The 21,045-nt window shown below is 36.3% G+C and overlaps 1 protein-coding gene across 2 annotated transcripts in view; it reads left to right on the top strand.

The window, feature by feature from the left end:
• Positions 1-21,045, top strand: part of LOC114654559 (protein phosphatase 3 catalytic subunit alpha) — a 447,068-nt gene that overhangs the window by 379,077 nt on the left and 46,946 nt on the right. For both annotated transcript variants that reach the window (XM_028805172.2, XM_028805173.2), the window contains exon 8: positions 4,779-4,873. In XM_028805172.2, coding sequence (XP_028661005.1) covers positions 4,779-4,873 — 95 coding nt within the window. The remainder of the gene's footprint in view (positions 1-4,778; positions 4,874-21,045) is intronic.

Consider the following 21,045-nt stretch of genomic DNA (forward strand, 5'->3'; position numbering starts at 1 on the left):
ATAATTAGTAAGAGAAAGGAATAGATGAGTAAATGAAAGGAAGTGAGAGTAAGGATCAGTCAGGTGAAAGCCTCAGAGTTGAGTGTGAGGTTTCGTTCACAGGGTGATGGATTAGACCTTCTAAGCAGCAATTCAGAACTGGAGAGATTGTGTGCTGATGGTGACTTCTTACTGTGACCGGCAGAGGTGACATGGAAAGAGAGCCAGGTATTGACTTTCAGCTATGACCAACAGATGTAGCTGGGAGGAATAGCTGAAGGCTGAGTTCAGTGGTGTCTCTTTTCTGCTGACTGACTGAGAAAGAGAAAGAAAAGGAGACAGAACATTCACTAGTGAATTTGTATTTTATTTAAACAGTTTTATTTAACTTGACTCTTCTGTCTTTCTGTTTGTTTGTCTGGGTCAAATCTTGCAACTGATTTTAAACCCACTTTTGGAGAAGCAAATTTCTTTAAATTTTGTATACGTGTTCAGTATCGATGACAATACAATCTGTCAAAACCGGTGCAATTACATAACAAATTTCGCTGTAATTAATGGTTATGCGATTCCAATTAACACAGACACAACAATGACAGAGAGAGAATGTAGAGTGATATAGGAGCATAACAAGTGAGAGACGCATTGGATTGCCCCCACTTGCCTCTTCCAGTGAGTGGAGTAGGTAAATATGCATGGTGACTATACTTGTTTACTCTTGCAAAGCAGTAGCCTTGATGATCATGTTGAAGAAGTATTGCCGTAAGCTTGCCATTCTGTTGTCGATATTTTTTTTTTTCGCAGCGACCGAGCACTAATCCCATAAGAGGCTGAACAGAAAAATAGAGACCAAAATGTAATTTTTTTTAGTATTTAAATAATTCTGCAAAGAAGATATATTATGTAATGCTTTTAAAGAAGCTTCCTGTTCATGAAAAAGGATTAAAGAAAAATAATTTGCAAAATACTCAAAAACTAAAAAGTAAAAAATAAAATATATAAAGAAATTTTTTTAAGTAAAACAATTTTATTTACTTTAGTTATAAATACACTAAAAAGCAAAATTTTCTTTAACCACAATTTTTGTGGTTGTATGTGACTAAATAAAATTGTGGGTCACACACATAAATTAATTAATTCAATCAATTAATGGAATTGCTACTTTAATCATAAAATATAAAAAAAATAATAACATTGTATTTTCTCACCATGCTAAAAAAGTTTCAAAGTTGTTTGAATCAATTAATTTATGTGTGCCCCACAATTTTATTTAGTCACATACAACCACGAAAATTGTGGTTAAAGAAAATTTTATTTTTTCCTTTTTATGCATTTATAACTAAAGTAAATAAAACCATTTTACTTAAAAAATTACATATACAGGTAAAATTCCGTTACAACGAATTTCCAGGGACCTAAAAAATATTTCATTGTAATTAAAATTTCGTTGTAATGAGATTCTGTATTTGTTGCTATAGTGCTTTCTTTAACTTGCACCCAGGCGTCTGCAATCATTTCAAGAGGTTCTTTCACATTAATTTTAATCTTCTCCTGTCTACAAGTTATGCTGATGAGAATTTTTCTCAGCATTTCCTTTGCGATAATACACTTTCAGGGTACGAATGATGCCCAAATCCAATGGCTGAAGCACTGCTATGCATTTGGGTGGAAGGAATTCAACGCAAACAATATCTAAATGCGGAAGCATGTTGTGGGCAGCACAGTTATCAATCAGAAGCCGAATCATCCTTTTCTTCTTCTTCATATTGTGAGGTTTCTGAAGTCTTTTGGGATCCCCCCCACCCAACGGGAACATCATGCTGAAGTGCATCCCGAAACGTGATTGCCGCGTCTGTGTAAGATCATTTGACCGTTGCTGGGGCAGGGCAACGACAGGCTCACAGCGGTGCAGTGAGGCGCCGTAGAAGCGAATCATGAAAGATCGGGGTAGCGCTATAAGTCCCTGTCTTGCACCCCAAAACACAAGGCTTAGTCTCAGTAATTTAACAAAACCTGCTTTATTCACCCCTGTTATTTATTGTAGGGAGATTTGCCACTCTGCTATACACAGACACAGCAGTCAGACAGGGTCGTTGCCAGGTTAGTGGCCAAGTAATCCTGTTTCCTGCATTTACAATGTTCCTTGCTTCAGAGATCTTTTCTATTTGCTTTGGTGAAGAGCCGCAGCAGAGCTGTGAGCCTGCTGTTGCCCCAGCAACATATAAAGTCTTCCACAGACTCAGTGATCACACTTCGGGACACTCTTCGGCATATTGTCCAGTTGGGGGAGGTCCCAAGAGAGTTTAGAAACCTCACATTTTCTTGAATGAGTGGCACATTAATAGGAATGTTTCTTGAACGAGCATCACTGAACCACATTAAAACGGCTTTTTCGACGTCTTCAAATGCAGCAGTTCGCATACATTTGAAACCCGTGATTTTTCTTCTTTTTTTTGCGTGGTCTTTCAAGAAAATTGACAGTGTCGAAGGCGAAATTACTCATTCACTGGCAACATCTTTTTTCTTTTTGCCATAATCGAGAGCTGCAAAAATTTAGTTTTTTTTCTAATATGAACTGTTACCGTTTTTTCGTGTCTGCCGTTTCTATACGGGAGTGACAATGAGTTAAATTCCAATGGATGTTTTTCAAATGTTGACGAACAATAAGCAAAAGGTATCACTGGAAACCACCGAAAACAAAAACAGCAAAAATACAGTATGAGCAAAGTTCGAAGAAAGAATTTTTTTTTTTTATATATATACAATGTTTCTGCTTGTTGTGCACAACTGAGCTGTGACCGCAGAACTAACTGCTCTGTGGATGATTCATTCTGGCATTTCAAGGTCTTTTGGGCACTTCATTGTAATAAAAGTATCTGCTGAATGTACTTCGTAGTAATGAGAATTCCATAGACTCGTGTCATATGGGGAAACTGTCGGGACCATAAAAATACTTTGTTGTAATGAAAATTTCACTGTAAAGATATTTGTTGTAACGGAATTTTACTTGTATATTTTTTAAAACTTTGTGTTTTAACTACTTATTTGGATTAATCCCACTTCACTATTCTTATAAAAAAGTATTTATTGAAGACCCTCTTTAAATGAATGCACTAAAACACTTTTTTGTTATAATAAAAATGCACTTTTGCACATTTGGCACCTTCAACTTGTTGTTGTGTCCTCACTTGCCATAATCCAACCTAGGTTACAAATTACAATTACAATTGCCTCCAGAAAACAGGTTGTGCCCATGGTTGTGGGCACCGGATCATTACAGATGTTTAAAAAAATTCTAAAATAATGGAAAGGACTGTAGTTAGCACTGCAGTTTTAAAATCTGTACATTATTCCCATGGTACTGTGGTTTTTACTTCCAAATCCAAGTGACATGTATTAGATTAATTTGCAGCTCTAAATTGGTCCCATATGAGCATACATGAATGTGATTGTGCCTTGAGATGGACTGTAGTGTCTTGACCCACAAGCTGTCACTGTCAAGACCGAGAATCAGTTAGATAATAGCAGGGACAGGAGTGATTTTCACATGAGACTACACGTCTGGGGACAACCCATTAAAAAGTGTATAGTAAACAGCAGAGAAATCTTGCACTGCAAAGGCTACTCTTACAGGGTTTCTTCCTAAAACACCTTCCCCCAATTTCTTCACTCTGATTGTTTTAAACCATCACCAGGGTATCAAGAAGAGAGTAAAAGATGCTGAGCAAAAGACTTAAAGATGATATAAAATAAAAAGCTATAATTGTTTTTATCCATTCAGGAGCCCTGTCACACAAGGTAACTGAAGCATAATAATTCATTTACAAGTTGTTTTGAGCACTGCAACAGGGGAGTAAGACACAAACACACACGTAGACCACTGCAACTACTGGGCTCCACACGTTTCAGAAGTGCCTCTATCTGGTATAATAACTTTCTGTTATTTTTACATTTTTTAACTATTGCATTACTATATGATGTAACAACAGCAAACAGAGTTTAAATAAGCATTGTGGTCAATGGATATACAACAAGTTAAAACACTGGCTATTTTGTCATTGCATGTTTGCATATCCAATTAGACAGCAATGTTAAACATCATTAGTTATTCGTTTAGACATGCAATCAGAAGGTGGATGCTGTGCAGCCTTGTCCATGATTTACTGGAGTCATTAGACAGTTTTTTGATATTTGAAAGGTTCTGCATATAACTTTCAGGAAAAGGCCTACTTATATTTTGATTGGATAGCTTCATTTGCCGTCAAAAAATGTATATCCATCTGTACATAAGCCATTCCTTTTCCAATTTCAGACTGCCCTATGAGGTTGTGAAAGTTTTAAAGTAAAACACATTGTTCTTGTAAGTTGATACATTACTAAAGTTAATCTTTTTGGTTTGAAATATTGTCTTACTGAATTGAGACAAGTGTTTTTTAAACTGTTTACTGCCCTTTCTGTCAGATGAAATCTTTCTTTTTATTCTGTGACATTGCTTTGTACTTTTTTGCCTGTTTAATCCATTATGGACAGAGCATATAGTATTAATAAAGGAAGATTCCGTATTAGAAAAGTGAGTCCTTGTTTTTCACTAAAATTTTGTTTAATTTGAAACTTTATAATAACTGCTATATTTCAGAGAGAGTCCATACAGTAAACCATTTGTTTTTTTTCCTTCATTACTTCACAAAATTGCCACTGTAAAATTTGTAAGTGGGTACTGGTTAGTTGTGCTGTATATAAACTATATATTATTAATTGAATAGTATCAAATATGTTGTGTGTTATTTATTTTGTTATAGATATCGAATGTACAGGAAAAGTCAAACTACAGGCTTCCCATCACTTATCACAATATTTTCAGCACCAAACTATTTAGATGTGTATAACAACAAAGGTAAGAGTAAGAAGCATTTTCATACAATAAGTTTTAGAATGTGCTTTCTGAATTTTATATTTCTTATTTACTGCTCCATTTTCTTAGCATGTACAATATAAATATACATATAGATATATAGTACAACCTTCATTTATCATGTTTCTAGGGACTGACTTAAAAAAAGTTAAGTGTGGGAAAAGTTTTAAAAGAAGAAAAGTGTCACTGATTTATCAGCATCCTAATAGTGCTAATTTGGGTTATATGCATTATTTTTTTTAATAGTTTTCAGTTCACTTGTTTTTGTGATCTTACGTTTTGACCCAGTATCAACATGCTCTGACTTGTTCTGTATAATGTTTAGAATTGTTATTGTCCTTCTTGTTGTTGCAGATTTTTTTGTTCTATTTCATGAATGCCACAGTGTTGTACAATAGCCTGAAACCCAAATGCAGCATGGTACATACAACCTTGCATTTTAGTTTTTGAAAGCAAAATAAAACTACAGTCACACTACAACTCAATTTTCATTTTTTTCCACTTGTTGTTAACACAGATCTGATCTTTATAGAGAAGGCTAATCAGCCAAAAATTACATAGAACCACAACTTTTCTGACAAGATTTACACTATTTTTGTAACCACTGTTTTATATTGAAAGTCCCACCATCTCAATCCCCTAGCTCTTTTCTTTCCCTACAGGTTTCTCCCTGTAAATACAGTAGTGAAAGCTGCATTAAAAGCAACATCCAGGATTTTTCCATTTTCTGTTTTTTTTCCTTGCCAGCTGACAAATTTTCCTTAATTTGTGTGCAGAAATAAGATGGAATAGTACAGCAACCAGCATCTGTCTATGAGGATGCATCAATCTGACAAATTTGTTTTTTGTTTTTTTTTTTTTCATTATGTGAATGTGTGGCACATTTAGGATAGATATATATATACAGTAATCCCTCCTCCATCGCGGGGGTTGTGTTCCAGAGCCACCCACGAAATAAGAAAATCCGCGAAGTAGAAACCATATGTTTATATGGTTATTTTTATATTGTCATGCTTGGGTCACAGATTTGCGCAGAAACACAGGAGGTTGTAGAGAGACAGGAACGTTATTCAAACACTGCAAACGAACATTTGTCTCTTTTTCAAAAGTTTAAACTGTGCTCCATGACAAGACAGAGATGACAGTTCTGTCTCACAATTAAAAGAATGCAAACATATCTTCCTCTTCAAAGGAGTGCGTGTCAGGAGCACAGAATGTCACATAGATAGAGAAAACAATCTCTAGCAAACAAATCAATAGGGCTGTTTGGCTTTTAAGTATGCGAAGCACCGCGGCACAAAGCTGTTGAAGGCGGCAGCTCACACCCCCTCTGTCAGGAGCAGACAAAGAGAGAGAGAGAGAGAGAGACAGAGTTTGTTTTTCAGTCAAAAATCAATACGTGCCCTTCGAGCTTTTAAGTATGCGAAGCACCGTGCAGCATGTTGTTTCAGGAAGCAGCTGCACAAAAGATAGCAACGTGAAGATAATCTTTCAGCATTTTTAGACGAGGGTCCGTATCGTCTAGGTGTGCGAACAGCCCCCCTGCTCAATCCCCATACGTCAGGATCAGAGAAAGTCAGCGCAAGAAAGACAGAAAAGTAAGCAATCTAGCTTCTCAGCCATCTGCCAATAGCGTCCCTTGTATGAAATCAACTGGGCAAACCAACTGAGGAAGCATGTACCAGAAATTAAAAGACCCAATGTCCGCAGAAATCCGCGAACCAGCAAGAAATCCGCGATATATATTTAAATATGCTTACATATAAAATCCGCGATGGAGTGAAGCCGTGAAAGGCGAAGCGCGATATAGCGAGGGATCACTGTATATATATATATATATGCACTAAATTGATTTGAAATTCAAGAAAAGGAAAAAAATATATATATACAGTGTATATATATATATATATATATATATATATATATATATATATATATATATATATATATGTATATATATATATATATGTATATATATATATATATGTATATATATGTATATATATATATATGTATATATATGTATATATATATATATGTATATATATGTATATATATATATATATATATGTATATATATATATATATATATATATATATGTATATATATATATATATATATATATATGTATATATATATATATGTATATGTATATATATATATATATATATATATATATATATATATATATATATATATATGTATATTTATACACAGTACAGTATGTACATGCACACATATAGTGCAAAGTTCACTCACACTTTCACTCGCTCATCAAAAAAAACCCCACTGTTTCCTGTTTGTTTGGCAGAATGTTACATCTAGTCCAACAGATATCCACTAAAAAGGGACATTTCAGTATATCAAGATTTAGGTGTAATACCCACCATACAATAAAAAAAATACCCCTAAATTTCAAAAATGCCACAATGGACTTTATTAAAATTTGGTGATGTTATAGTTATTCATTTATTAATATTTATTAATGTTATGATAAAGGCACTTTGCTCTCTTTGGGCATGCTTTCTATGCAAAAGCAAATGAAGGATACAGCACAAATGATTCATAGGCCACATGAATAGCACCACTAACCAATAGAGTGGGTAATGGGAAAGTGTTCTGGACAGGAAAAAAGAGATATGATCACGCTGTGAAATGGAAAGAAAAAGCTTAGCAAAGCTCAATATTCGACAAGCGCTGTTTTTTTGCTGTTGACTACCAGCACTCTTAGATGCATACTGGCTCTCATTTGGTTATCTATTCCGCTCCGTCAGCCTCATGGCATGGAGTAGTATCAAGTGCACTCTTACACGAATGAAGAGCCAGTGGACCTACATGACGTATCGAGTTATGCATAGTATTAGCACATAAACAATGAATGATTGGATTGACCTATGGAGATTCTGAAGCCATGGGTACATTACCAAAGGCAGAAAGAAGTAATAATAGCTCTATGGCATTACCAAACTGCTGCATGGGATGGGAGTGAGTGGCGCAATAGTCGAAAAGTGCAAGAAAAAAGACGCAGAACCAGACACCCATGCTGCTTAGGGAAGCATAGCTGATTTCCTGTAAAATTGTGTTTTGCAATGACCATCGACAAAAGTCAAGACACTATGAAAATCAGGAAAAAGCAGTAATTAATCTATGGACAGAATGTTTTACTCATGGACAATTATGTATCGCATGTTCAAGGGTAAGCATCTCCACTGACCAAATAACATGATTATTGCTTATTATTTGACTTATCCCTTTATCGAAGGTGATTTACAACATCTGAGATACAATTGATTACAGTTGGTGAAGCGACTTGTTCATGATCACACAGTGTCAGTAGCAGGATCTGAACCAAAAGCCTCATCGTTTGAAACCCTAGATCCATAGCCCTTGGTTAAAAAAAAAATCTACAGTGTGTACAGAAAAGCACTTGGTTACTCATATAGTACTACTGATACACCCATTTAACTAACGGCACTATAACTGCTGCCCATTGTCTGACAAAAAACAGGTAACACAGCATTATATACATGTATAGATAGAATGCTGCATTTGTTGATATGGGTATATATATATATACAGATATACATGCATATATATATATTCATGCCCAGCCAGGACGCCCAGGAGGACCGGAGGAGGGCTTGTGGATCCTCCGGATCACGAGGGGGCGTCCTCCCTGGTTGCTGTGGAGACGCTCATCCATGTGGGGTCCCGTGGTCACCGCCAGGGGGCACCCCAATGCCTTGGGAGTGTTGGACCTCAGTACTTCCGCCACACCGGAAGAGAATTGGAGACACCCGGTGGACTTCCGGTTTCACCACTGAAGCTTCCGCCACACAGGGGTGTGGCTACGAGCCCTCAGGATGCAGCTGGAGCCCTCCCGGGGTGAATAAAAGGGGCCGCCTTCCTCCAGTCAGGGGCAAGAGTCGGGTGGAAGAAGACGAAGCTTGGTGGAGAGGAGTGGAGGCGGACCAGAGACTGTGAAAGGCATTGTGGGTGTGGCCAAGGACTTAAGGGGTGATTGGTGCTGAGGCACTGGGTTTGTGCACTTCAACTGTAAATATTGTGATGAATAAATGTGTGTGTGGTGAAACCATCGTGTCTGCCTGTCTGTGTCCGGGCTGTTCCCCACAATATATATATATACACATACATGTATATATAAAATTTACTGTATTTTAAGAGATGGAGCAACAAAATGTGCAAAATCAGTAATATCAACTTTTGGAAAATTACAGAATTAAAAAAAAATTGTTATTTATTGTGTGAACAGCCAGTAACTTATTGTGAAAATGTATACAAAAATTTCAGGTTATTAAAAGTAACAGCTGTGGTGGGCTGGCGCCCTGCCTGGGGTTTGTATCCTGCCTTGCGCCCTGTGTTGGCTGGGTTTGGCTCCAGCAGACCCCCATGACCCTGTAGTTAGGATATAGCGGATTGGATAATGGATGGATGGATAATGGATGGATGGATGGATAAAAGTAACATACACTTTAGATAAGGAAAACAAATAATAATCATATACTTCATATACTATATTTAAGAATCTACAGTGAATGTAAAAATATGTGTATATTGCATTTGCTCTGAAATGATATTCACTGCACAACAAATTATGAGATAAATATTGATTATCCACTTACTTTGGTTTGATTTTCAGTAACACCTTGCAATTTTGAATCTAGATTTTCATTTAATGTACTATAATATCTTTCTGAAGTAATTTATAATAGTCTTTGCTATGAAAGGTATTATACAAAATTGCTGTTGATTGTTTAATTACTGTTAATTACTCCACTTAGCATCTCTTCACTGGTAAATGAGTACTTTCCCTTATTCTACAACTCTATAAATTGCTTTGTGAAGCACTTGAAAATGTTCATCATGAAAATGTAATATGTATACTGATGATTAACTTGCTCACACTTAATTTATCTCAAGCTCTAGCAAAACACCCATTCCATAATCTGTAAAAACTGTTTAAGGTCCATGCCTAAATAGAACAACTAAGTGCATAACAGTGTAAAAAAACATATATATATTTTTTGTTTTTAACTTTAAACAGTGAGGTCAAGCAAAATGACACCTTTTATTGGCGAATTGAACTGATTACAATATGCAAGCTTTCAAGGCATCTAAGGCCCTTTCTTCAAGCTAGATATAATATCTTACCTGAAGAAGGGGCCTGAGCTGTCTCGCATATTGTAATCTCTTTAGTTAGTCAATTTTAGGTTTCATTTTGCTTGACTTCTCATTATAGAAATACTGAATTCACTGTGTTTATATAGGCTGTAGGACAGAGACAGCATTGGGAAAACCTTTAAGTGGGTCATCACCAATTTTAAAAAAATTAACACACCTCTCCACCCTAAGATTCATTTAGCAGGAGAGGAGAACATTATGTACTGTATAGTCAAGACATTTTGAAAAGATAACTGTCCAGCAGAGTCTTTTGAAGTTTTTGATGAGTTTTCTATACAATGTGAATCAGTCAGAGTTATAAATAATCCTCGTATCTGGTCATAAAACTCTTGTCTGTAGTTAAACCATATTATAATGTGTTAAATTTTAGCATCAGTTTAACTTCTCATTCTTTTCTGTCCTGCTGTGTCTTGAAGTTGTCCATAAGCACTGTGACTTTAAAAACCTTCTCACAGTGTCCATTGCTAATGAAGTGAGCTCCTACAGGAACATCTCTATTGCCATGCTTAATGTGGAACCTGTGTAATTTATTTCTTTAACAGAGTGTTTGTCCAGATTCTCCAACATAGAGTGCACTTATGGGACATTTCATACACAGAATTAGGTAGACCACATTAGATGATCTTCAGGAAAATTATCAATTTATGCGATGTTCCTGTCGGCAGTGTGATATAAGTACACAATATGTATTATAAATGTGAGCCAATAAAAGATGTCATTTTGCTTGACTTCACATTGCATCCACATTGGCTAACAAGGTACAACACCCTACTACTACAAACATTGCACAGTGAAAGATGATAAAATATATTTTCTTTGGTTGGCATAATCAAATAATTTGATTGAAATTGGAATGGATTTAACATTTTCATTTAATATAAAATTTATATTGATCTTTACTCCTTGATCTGAACAGGGCTTCTGTAATTATTTCTAGTACTGGTTGTAGAAATTATGATTGCAAAGGGTTACCATATTTCCACAGCCAATAAAGAGGACACAAAAATGTAAAAAAGGTTCCCTTGGAGTTTCTCTCCATGTAAGTTCAGGTTTGTTCTGGGTTGAGCATGTGCGTGACATAGCGTTTGAGAGCCACTCATCTACCACATTGCTGCTGTGGGTTCATGCATTGTTTGCTAAGAATAATATGATAGGTAATACTTTAAAAAAAATAAAAGGAGATGAACTGAAAGAAAGAAAACCTGGTTGGGAACAATGGGCCACAATGTGAAAAATATGGACAAACTGACAGTTTTGTAAAATCTGCATTGATACCCAGATAGGCACCTTAAAAGAGGGCATTCTGTATAAACCTGAACATATAATAACCCCATGATTACACAAAGCAAATAACTGTATAACATCAAATGTGAAAACAGCACCTAAACAAGTGTATTTTTAAATTTGATTTTTTTCTTGTTAAGTCTTAAACTTTGGAAGCTTTATTTTTTTCTGAGTTTTCCTGAATATGTGTGTGTGTGTGTGTGCGTGTGTGTGTGTGTGCATATATATATATATATACAGTAAATGATGACAGTTAAACTGTACTGAGATTAATTAAAAGCACAATATCCCCTAAGATATGTATATACATTTCATATACTAAATATATTGTGTGCTTAATATATGTTTAAAAGTATTCAGTATTTTTCATAACAGTAATAGTTTCCTAGCAGTAACTAAACTGTTTTAGAAAAAGATATACTGGAAAACCATTACATTGGTTCTTAACACTAGAATTACCAGAGCCTATGAAAAAACTCGTATATCCGACCCACCTTAAATCGCTTCTTAACACCTTTCTCACCTCTCCGCCAGCGTCTTTTGTCATCTAAATGTACTGATAAAGACATGCTGCCAGCAGCTGGCTATTCCATCCCCCCAACGACTTAGAACGTAAACAGGCTTTTCCCAGCTCTTGCCTTGATTGATTACCTGGGAGTGAAGTGGAGTTTTAGAGTAGAAATAATAAGATTGTTATTTGAAACACACGCATTTCATATGTGTTGCATTTCTACAGTAATCTGTGTAAACACATTGTTAAAACAGAAACGTGTTATATATTCTAGTAGCAATTGACAAAATGTAGGCATAAACTATATAATGTATGAAGCCTGAAGTCCAAATATCAAAGAAACACTTTCACAAAAGGTACAAAAAAAAGCCACCGCCAAAAAAACCCGCCTTAGTGTGAGAAATTGATATGAATTAACTATCGCTGCTTCCATGGCGTAACAGTATCAGTCGCTGACTAGGAATCAGAAGGTCATGAGTTCGATCCTGCACAACTCCCATTTGAGAAGTGTTCTTATTTTCACTATTTTAGAATAAAAAGATACATTTGATTTCAGTCTGTAACAGCTGGTGTAATTTATGATATTTGTAAAGGTTAGCTTTATTTTTTTTAAATTCACTTTTCATTGTCTCAGTCGCGTTCAGGATCCATCCCTACCGCCCCCCACCTGACACTGCTGTTTTTACATAAAGACGCGCTATAGTTCTGCAGTGTATCACGATACATACGACCGCGTGTTTTTTTCCCCCAATATTGCCAGTCCCCACATGTTGCTGTATGCTGTTTCTTTTGTACTCCAGGACATGCAGAGGAAAGCATAGTAAAGAGCAGTAACTTCAGCGCTATATGCAATCATCAGACACTCCCCATCTGATGCTGTTTTCACATAAAGACGCGCTAAAGCCCTGCAGTGTACTTGTGACTGCATTGTCGTACCAATGCTTGCGAACTGAAGTGTCTGCATGCACTTTTCGTGGCATTATACGTGTATTTTTTGAGCATGCCCATGTAGCTCAAACACAGGAACATATGTTGATGTAAAAGTATAACAAAACAAGTGCACTTTTATTCAAGACTATAACCGAAGAAAAAAGAAAGCAAGTTACAGTAGGCGGTTGATATGACAGCTTGCATGGTGGAATGCTAAGAACTGCTGATTTCCATTCTGTGCTATATAACTTAACATTTGAATCTGATGATTGCATATAGCGCTGTCTTGTTTAGTGTGCGCAAGAACATGCAGGTGGCCAGTTGCTGAGTGCTACAACGCACATTTTAAAAAAAGAAAGAGACAAATATATGTGACGTTTTGAAGAAATCATTTTATGACGCGAATAGTACCAATCAGAAAACATCGTCGAAGTAATGCAATATTATTTGAAAACGAACAGCGTCAGGTTGGGTGTGAAGTTATACTGGCGCTGTTTGAGTCAGATCAGAAGCTGAATAAGCTGAAAAAGCTCCTGTTCTGACTCTAAGTAAAAAAGCATGAATTAATCAACAGAAATAACCACGATTGACATTTTAAAGTTAACGATTTACAGTGCATACCAATTTATAAATTCAATGTCCGTTTGAGGAAAAAAAAAACACTTTCTTCAAAGCTGGGAATCGATCTCGCGTCTCTGTGGCACAGTAAGGCAGTGGTGCTCCAAGTCAGCAAACCGTCCTTATAACTTATTTTTTTCAAGATCCATAACATCTGCAAGTACAGACACAAATCAAGTGCATGTGTGTACTGTATAATATTAACAAAAAGAGCAGCTTACTACTGAAAACGGCAAATATAGGAGTGAGTGGGGATCGAACCAGTACTCTTGATCACACTTGGTTTGCGTCTGTACTTGCACTGTTACTTAGAGAGCCAGATCGGGGGAGGGGTGATGTTAGAGCGGGTGAGCTCATTCAGTGCTTTTTCTTTCAGTACGTGTGCCTTCCCTGTTTGTTTGTATATCTCTGCCTGTCTGTCTCTGTATTACGCAGTGCTCTGTCTGTCTGTGTGTTATGGATCTTGAAAAAAATAAGTTAAAAGGACAGTTGTTCATGTTAATTGCAGTCTCAATTGTTAAAAAAATATTTTAAAAGGAGCATCCCACATGAAAATATAACGATCTCATTAACTGACAGTGCATACCAATTTACAAATTTTATGTCCGTTTGAGGTTAAAAACAAAAAAAAGAAGTAACACTTTATCCCCAGCGGGGAATTGAACTCATGTTTGTGAGGCAAAGAAAAGCTACTCAGTCTGAGAATCAAATCTTAGCGCGCTACGCCACGGAAGCTGTTATATGGTGTGTGAAGCTTTTGTGGAAGTGTTTATTTGATCTTAGGAACTCGGGCTTTACACATTCTACATTTTGTAACATTTATTACTAAAATATGAAAAAGTTTCTGTTTTAGCAATGTGTTTACACAGATTACTGTAGAAAAGGAACACGCATGAAATGCAAGTATTCCAAATAGCGATCTATTATTTCTATTCTAAAACTCCAGCAGTTCAGTCACTCCCAGATAATCAAACAAGCCATGAGCTGGGAAAACTTAGTGAACGTTCTGCGATGGTGGGGGATGGAATAGCTGGCTGCTCGCTGCTCCTCTTAATCAGCACATTTAGAAGACAAAAGAGAGGAGAGAACGGTTTTAAGGTGGGCTGGATCTACGAGTTTTTTCGTAGACTCTGGTAATTCTAGTGTTAAATGCATTACAGTAAAAGATTGTGTGGGAGTGAAGGCATAGTAACACTGAATGTTTCTTCCTATTAAAAAATATCTAAAATCAGTCACCCAAGTATACTAAATGGTATTTTATAATCGTGCATATTGTGACCCCAATATGCCAGACATCATTAATTGCAACATTTATATTTTTATAATAGGTTACTAACATTAAAAGGAATTATTTTTTTTAAGTTCTGTGCTAATTCCCTGTTCTTCGTATACAGTATATATTGTTTTATTGCTTAGCATTTCTTACATAATTAAAATTTTTGTGTTTTAAGTAACAATAAGAGTAGCCAAAAGAAATTAACAATAAGCATGAGTGAATAGCTGTTTGGAACATTTATTATTAAATTTGTGTTAGAGTTTAAATATACTTTGATAAAATTTGTCTTTTATTTGCATAATTTCAAAAACTATGTTGGGTTAGAAATATGTTTTAATTGTAACCTTTTATTAACAGTTAAATATAAATATACTTTCATATACTTTTATGATTTTCATTTTTAAACTAATATATAGTACTGTTGGAATTGAGTGCTTAATTATTTTAACCTTTCCAAAATACATGCATCTCTGTAAATACTTAGGCAATGTATTACTTAATTATTTAACCCCTTCTTTGATAGCATCAATTTTCAAATATCAGGGAAATCTCAAAAAAATCTTACTTAACAAGTGTTCTTTTCCTTTCAAAATGGCCCCTATATGATACAACTGAAACAATTTAAACAGGAGTGCTTTTGTGTATAATATAAAGAAAGTTATTTTATTTGTTATTCTGATATTGAAATAGATTAATTGTTTATAAGGGAATTAAATTCAACATAAAATTCTATTGTGGCAGAACCAACCCTGGATGTGGTGCCAGTCCATCACAGGGCACATAAAAACCTATTTAGAATATTTGATGTTTCTGATAATGCAATCCTTGATTCTTGTGTCCCTGTCCAATTTCTTCCCAGACAGGCATCTATTACCAACACCTCCTCCATGTTGGACAGACAATAGTTAACTTTGTAGAACTTCACATAGACTCATTTATAAAAAAATCACTTTTTTTGGTATCTATGAAATTCTAAAGTGACAGCAGGACATGGTTGTTATTTTTTTTTTCTTTTAAAATCTTTGTGTATTAAGGACATACACAGCTGAAGACTATGTGTCTGTTTTTTTCCAAACCCACTTTGCCATGTGTCGGAAATTTATAGATAGTTACTGGTAAACAATTAATGAACATAGGCACAATATAAAACCTAGAGGTTAGCAGATGATAGAATATTGTGTTTTGGGACTCCTTGCTGTTTGTGAGGATTGGGGGTCTTCCAGTCGGAGATTATTGTACTGAATGGACAGGTTTATGAACGAGCTGATGATCACTTCAGGTTAGTATGTGAAATCTTGAGGGATGGGGTATTCAAAGTATGTGTCTGCAATTCAAATGATTATGCCAAAAGCCCTGTTTAGCAAGAAAGGACGTCAGCTTTTACCATTTCACACTGGGCTATTATGGTGAGAGACTGCTGAGGCTAGGTGGAAGATGCATGCGTTCTCCCAAAAGAGCAGTTTATTTTGTGGTAGTAGGAAATTGCTTGGTACTTTTAGTAGAAGAAAAGGCACGATATATGAGTCCGTGGTGAAGGAAGTTAAGGAGAACAAGAAATGTAAATATTCTTATTTACAGAATAAAAAAAGAAAACCTTTCTGCTATAAGTTTAACACTTTGTGTTTCTCTCACAAGTAAGCAAAGTATTAATTTTCCTCTGTCTAAAACACTTGCCTCCTACTTTTTGCCAGATAAACCTTTGCCTCTGCTCCTCTCCTAATGCAAAACTCAACTGAGGTCAGGTAGGTTCTTACAAACCTAGACCAGGGAGTACTACCGGTGTCATTTTAATCTGCTGGGTATCAGTTTTGGGTCACCCCAACCTCATAAAACACCTAACTCCAGCAGCAAGTACATTTTCCAAGTAGCACTCCCGCCATCTAGACCAGGGGTGGGCAGATTCAGTCCTGGAGGGCCGCAGTGGCTGCAGGTTTTTGCTCCAACCCAATTGCTTAATAAGAAGCCCTTATTGCTCAAGTAACACTTCAGCTTCACTTTAGTTGTGTCGCTCGTTAAGATTTTGAACCCTTATTGCTTATTTTAGTCCTAAACAGCTGTATTCTTGGTTTTTAATTGCTCCTAATTAGCAATACCATGCAAATGACAAAAGAGACCAGCATTTCTCCATTTACCTTGTTTTCATTTACACCTGTGTGTATTTATCACGCACTATTTGGTTTAATTAAATACTTGGAAGGAAAGTGAAGAGAAAAAAGTGAAGCACTGAGAATTACTCATCTGTTTTAGACTTCAAATCATTTGGATGATATCCTTAGAAAGGAAAATAAATCTAGGATATGAGAATGACCTGGCATGGCAGAGTTAAAGCACTAGCAAGCCATGCAATTAAATAATTGACAAGGATTGGTTTTTAATTAAGCAACTGGGTTGGAACAAAAACCTGCAACCACTGCGGCCCTCCAGGACTGAATCTGCCCATCCCTGATCTAGACTACAGTAGCATACTAGTGCTTCCACTTAGGGGTCTGGGTGTTTGACGCAATTTCACAATGTATCGTTTGATTAATCTAGTATTCCTGTCAGTTAAGGTCGCCCCTCCCCCCCAAAATGTCCCCATGGATGCACAATACCCCATAGTTCTCTCTGCTTTGTAGCTTGCCTTTAACAAAACAAAAAACTAATTAGTACAGTACTGTGCAATGAACAGTACAGTGCAAGACCAATTGCAGCCTCAAGTCTAATGCTGTCAGAACTGTATTTCATTTTGAACTGTGCATAATCTTACTTTACAAAATCAATGCATTTAATAAGATGTAATCAGGAAAAAAACAAAATGACATTATTTCAAATCTATATCTAAAAATAAAATAAAAATAGAAATTTAATCTAAAATAAAAATACAAGTTTAAATCTAAATAAAAATGTTAAGGTTAACTCATTTCTTAACACTAGAATTACCAAAGCCTATGAAAAAACTCATAAACCCGGCCCACCTTAAATCCCTTCACACCTCTCCGTCAGCGTCTTTTGTCTTTTAAATGTGTCGATAAGCAGCAAGCAGCCTGCTATCACATCCCCCACCACCGCACTTGGTTTTCTCAGGTCAAGTCTGTTTACCTGCATGTCAGTTGCTTAGAGTTGTATAGAGTGAGAAGTCAAGCAAAATGACACCTTTTATAAATACTATATCGTTATTTGGAACACAAGTGTGATGTGCATTCTTTCTCTGATGTAGAACCTTCGTCATCATCTGAGTTTACCTCTGCTATAGCGCGTCTTTATGTGAAAACAGCAGTGTCCGATCAGGGGGAGTGTGAACGTAACTGGGAGAATAAAACTGAATAAAAAAAAAAAAAACGCTAACCTTTACAAGTACCATACATTTACACTGGCTGCTACAGACTCAAATCAAATGTATATTTTTATTGTAAAATAGTAAGAATAAGAGCAGTTCACTTCTTAAAACGGAGTTGTGTGGGATCGAACTCATGACCTTTTGATTACTAGTCAGCAGTTCATATCGTTACGCCACCAAAGCAGTTGTGTTAAAGATGTGTCAATGTCGCACCCTAACGCGGGTTCTTTTTCTGCAGTTATATTCTTGAATAAAAGCACACTTGTTTTGTTATACTTGTACCTTTTGTGAAAGTGTTTATTTGATATTTGGACTTCAGGCTTCACACATTATACGCTTTATGTCTACATTTTGTCAATTATTACTAAAACATGACAAACGTTTCCGTTTTAACGATGTGTTTACATAGATTGTTGTAGACATGAAACACACCTGAAATGCAGGTGTTCCAAATAACGATATAGTATTTATAAAATGTGTCATTTTGCTTGAATTCTCACTCTATACAACTCTAAGCAAATGACACGCAGGTAAACAGACTTGAGCTGAGAAAACTTTGTGCGGCGGTAGGGGGATGTAATAGCAGGCTGCTTGCTGCTTTTCGACACATTTAAAAGACAAAAGACGCTGAGGGAGAGGTGCAAAGGGATTTAAGGTGGGCTGGATTTACGAGTTTTTTCATAGGCTTTGGTAATTCTAGTGTTAAAGAGGTTGCATTTTGCAAAATGAGCCTAGCCTCAAGGCAAAATATTAAACTTTCAGCACTTTAGTGACATTCAGCCTCATTCCCATCCAGCCAGTATATAATGTCTACAAATAAATAATGCAGTAAATGAAAAATTAATGTTTACAAGTAAAAAGGCCAATATGTTTTCTCTTTTAGCTTTAATCTAAGAATTTCCTCTGGTGATTTCTTTCCTTATACTTTATTAATCACATAGTCATTTGTCTTTTCTGTCATGTCTCTAATTATATTACATTACGTTATTAACTTTATGAACCCCATATGAAGTATGTGTAATGAATTCTAAGAAACCTCTTGACAGAATTGAAATAAGTAAATATTAGTTATGGAGGTTTATAAAAGGCAAGAAAGTTGTGAAAACAGTATGCTACTAAAATTGAAGACCTTTGTTCATCCTCACTACAGTACAGTATATTGCTGGGACCAAAGTAAACATACTCTTTTTCTAACAATATATCACATGTAGCAGATTTTCAATTTAAAAATTAGGAATTATTAGTCAATGTATTGATTATATTTGGATGCTACCGCCTAACATTATCACAAAAGCGGCAAAATAGCTTTTAGTGACCCCATGGAACTGTCAACTCTCTCTTTTTTTATCTATACATATTAATAAAAGGCAAAGCCCTCACTGACTGACTCACTCACTCACTCACTCACTCACTCACTCACTCACTCACTCACTCATCACTAATTCTCGAACTTCCCGTGTAGGTGGAAGGCTGAAATTTGGCAGGCTCATTCCTTACAGCTTACTTACAAAAGTTAGGCAGGTTTCATTTCGAAATTCTACGCGTAATGGTCATAACTGGAACCTGTTTTTTGTCCATATACTCTAATGGAGGAGGCGGAGTCACGTATCGCGTCATCACGCCTACTACGTAATCACGTGAACTAAAAACAAGGAAGAGATTTACAGCACGAGTCAAACGCGGGAACGAAGGTAAATGACGTTAATTTTTGAGTGTCTTTTAATACTGTGTAAGCATACATATTAACACATGTGCAATTAAACGTGTGCATTTACGGGGTGATTTCTCAGGCTTAAAAGCTCGCCTTTTATCAAACGCGGGAACAAAGGTAAATGACGTTGTTCACTGTCTTTTAATACTGTGTAAGCATACATATTAACACATGTGCAATTAAACGTGTGCATTTACGGGGTGATTTCTCAGGCTTAAAAGCTCGCCTTTTACTAAAAAGGTAAATGCAAACTGTTTTCATTCTGAAGGGCACAAACCACGTTAGATTTCAGACATTAAACGCGCAAAAATATCGGTACACCAGATAAATAAGCGCAACATATTATCAGTTGTATTGTATGCTTACAATACATATAGAAATGTGTTAATCGTTAACTAATATTATGGGATGTTGTTTTTCGACTCGCACCTTGATTTAAACGATTGCATTTCTTGGTGGGTTTGCGTATCTTATTGTCAATATCTTTACACCTCTTTTTAAGACTTAATTTAAAAAGGTTTTCTTTTCTTCTTAATTAAAATTTAAAAGCAATACTTCACCGCTGCGAAGCCCCTCTAGTGCTGACGTCCGAGGTTCGATTACCGTAAGCGAGTGCAGTGAGTGTGTACGCCTGATGAGCCAAGAATAAGGGGGAAAGACGTGTCGCGTACTCTTTGCATTATTTGACAGTAAACTATTTTCAATCATTCTATGATCTGCTTCTCACAACTGAAGGCACCGTGGCTGATGTTACGTCACTTGCTGGCCAACCATAAGCGTTACCTGGTAGGTAACCAGCTACTCACTTCACTCCCTTACGGGAATCGAACCTCTGAAGTTTTCTTTTCTTCTTAATTAAAATTTAAAAACAATACTTCACCGCTGCTAAGCCCCTCTAGCGCTGACGTCCGAGGTTCGATTACCGTAAGCGAGTGCAGTGAGTGTGTACGCCTGATGAGCCAAGAATAAGGGGAAAAGACGTGTCGCGTACTCTTTGCATTATTTGACAGTAAACTATTTTCAACCATTCTATGATCTGCTTCTCACAACTGAAGGCACCGTGGCTGATGTTACCTCACTTGCTGGCCAACCATAAGCGTTACCTGGTAGGTAACCAGCCACTCACTTCACTCCCTTACGGGAATCGAACCTTGGACGTCAGCGCTACAGGCAAAGCCCCTAAAATTGCGCCACGGCGTGTGGTTCGTTTATTTGGCAACATGTAGATCGGGGTAATTACATTCCGCGCCACGACGTGTGGTTCGTTTATTTGACAACATGTAGATCGGGGTAATTACATTCACG

Source organism: Erpetoichthys calabaricus, chromosome 7, assembly GCF_900747795.2.
Source record: "Erpetoichthys calabaricus chromosome 7, fErpCal1.3, whole genome shotgun sequence".
In the NCBI taxonomy this organism is placed as follows: domain Eukaryota; kingdom Metazoa; phylum Chordata; class Cladistia; order Polypteriformes; family Polypteridae; genus Erpetoichthys; species Erpetoichthys calabaricus.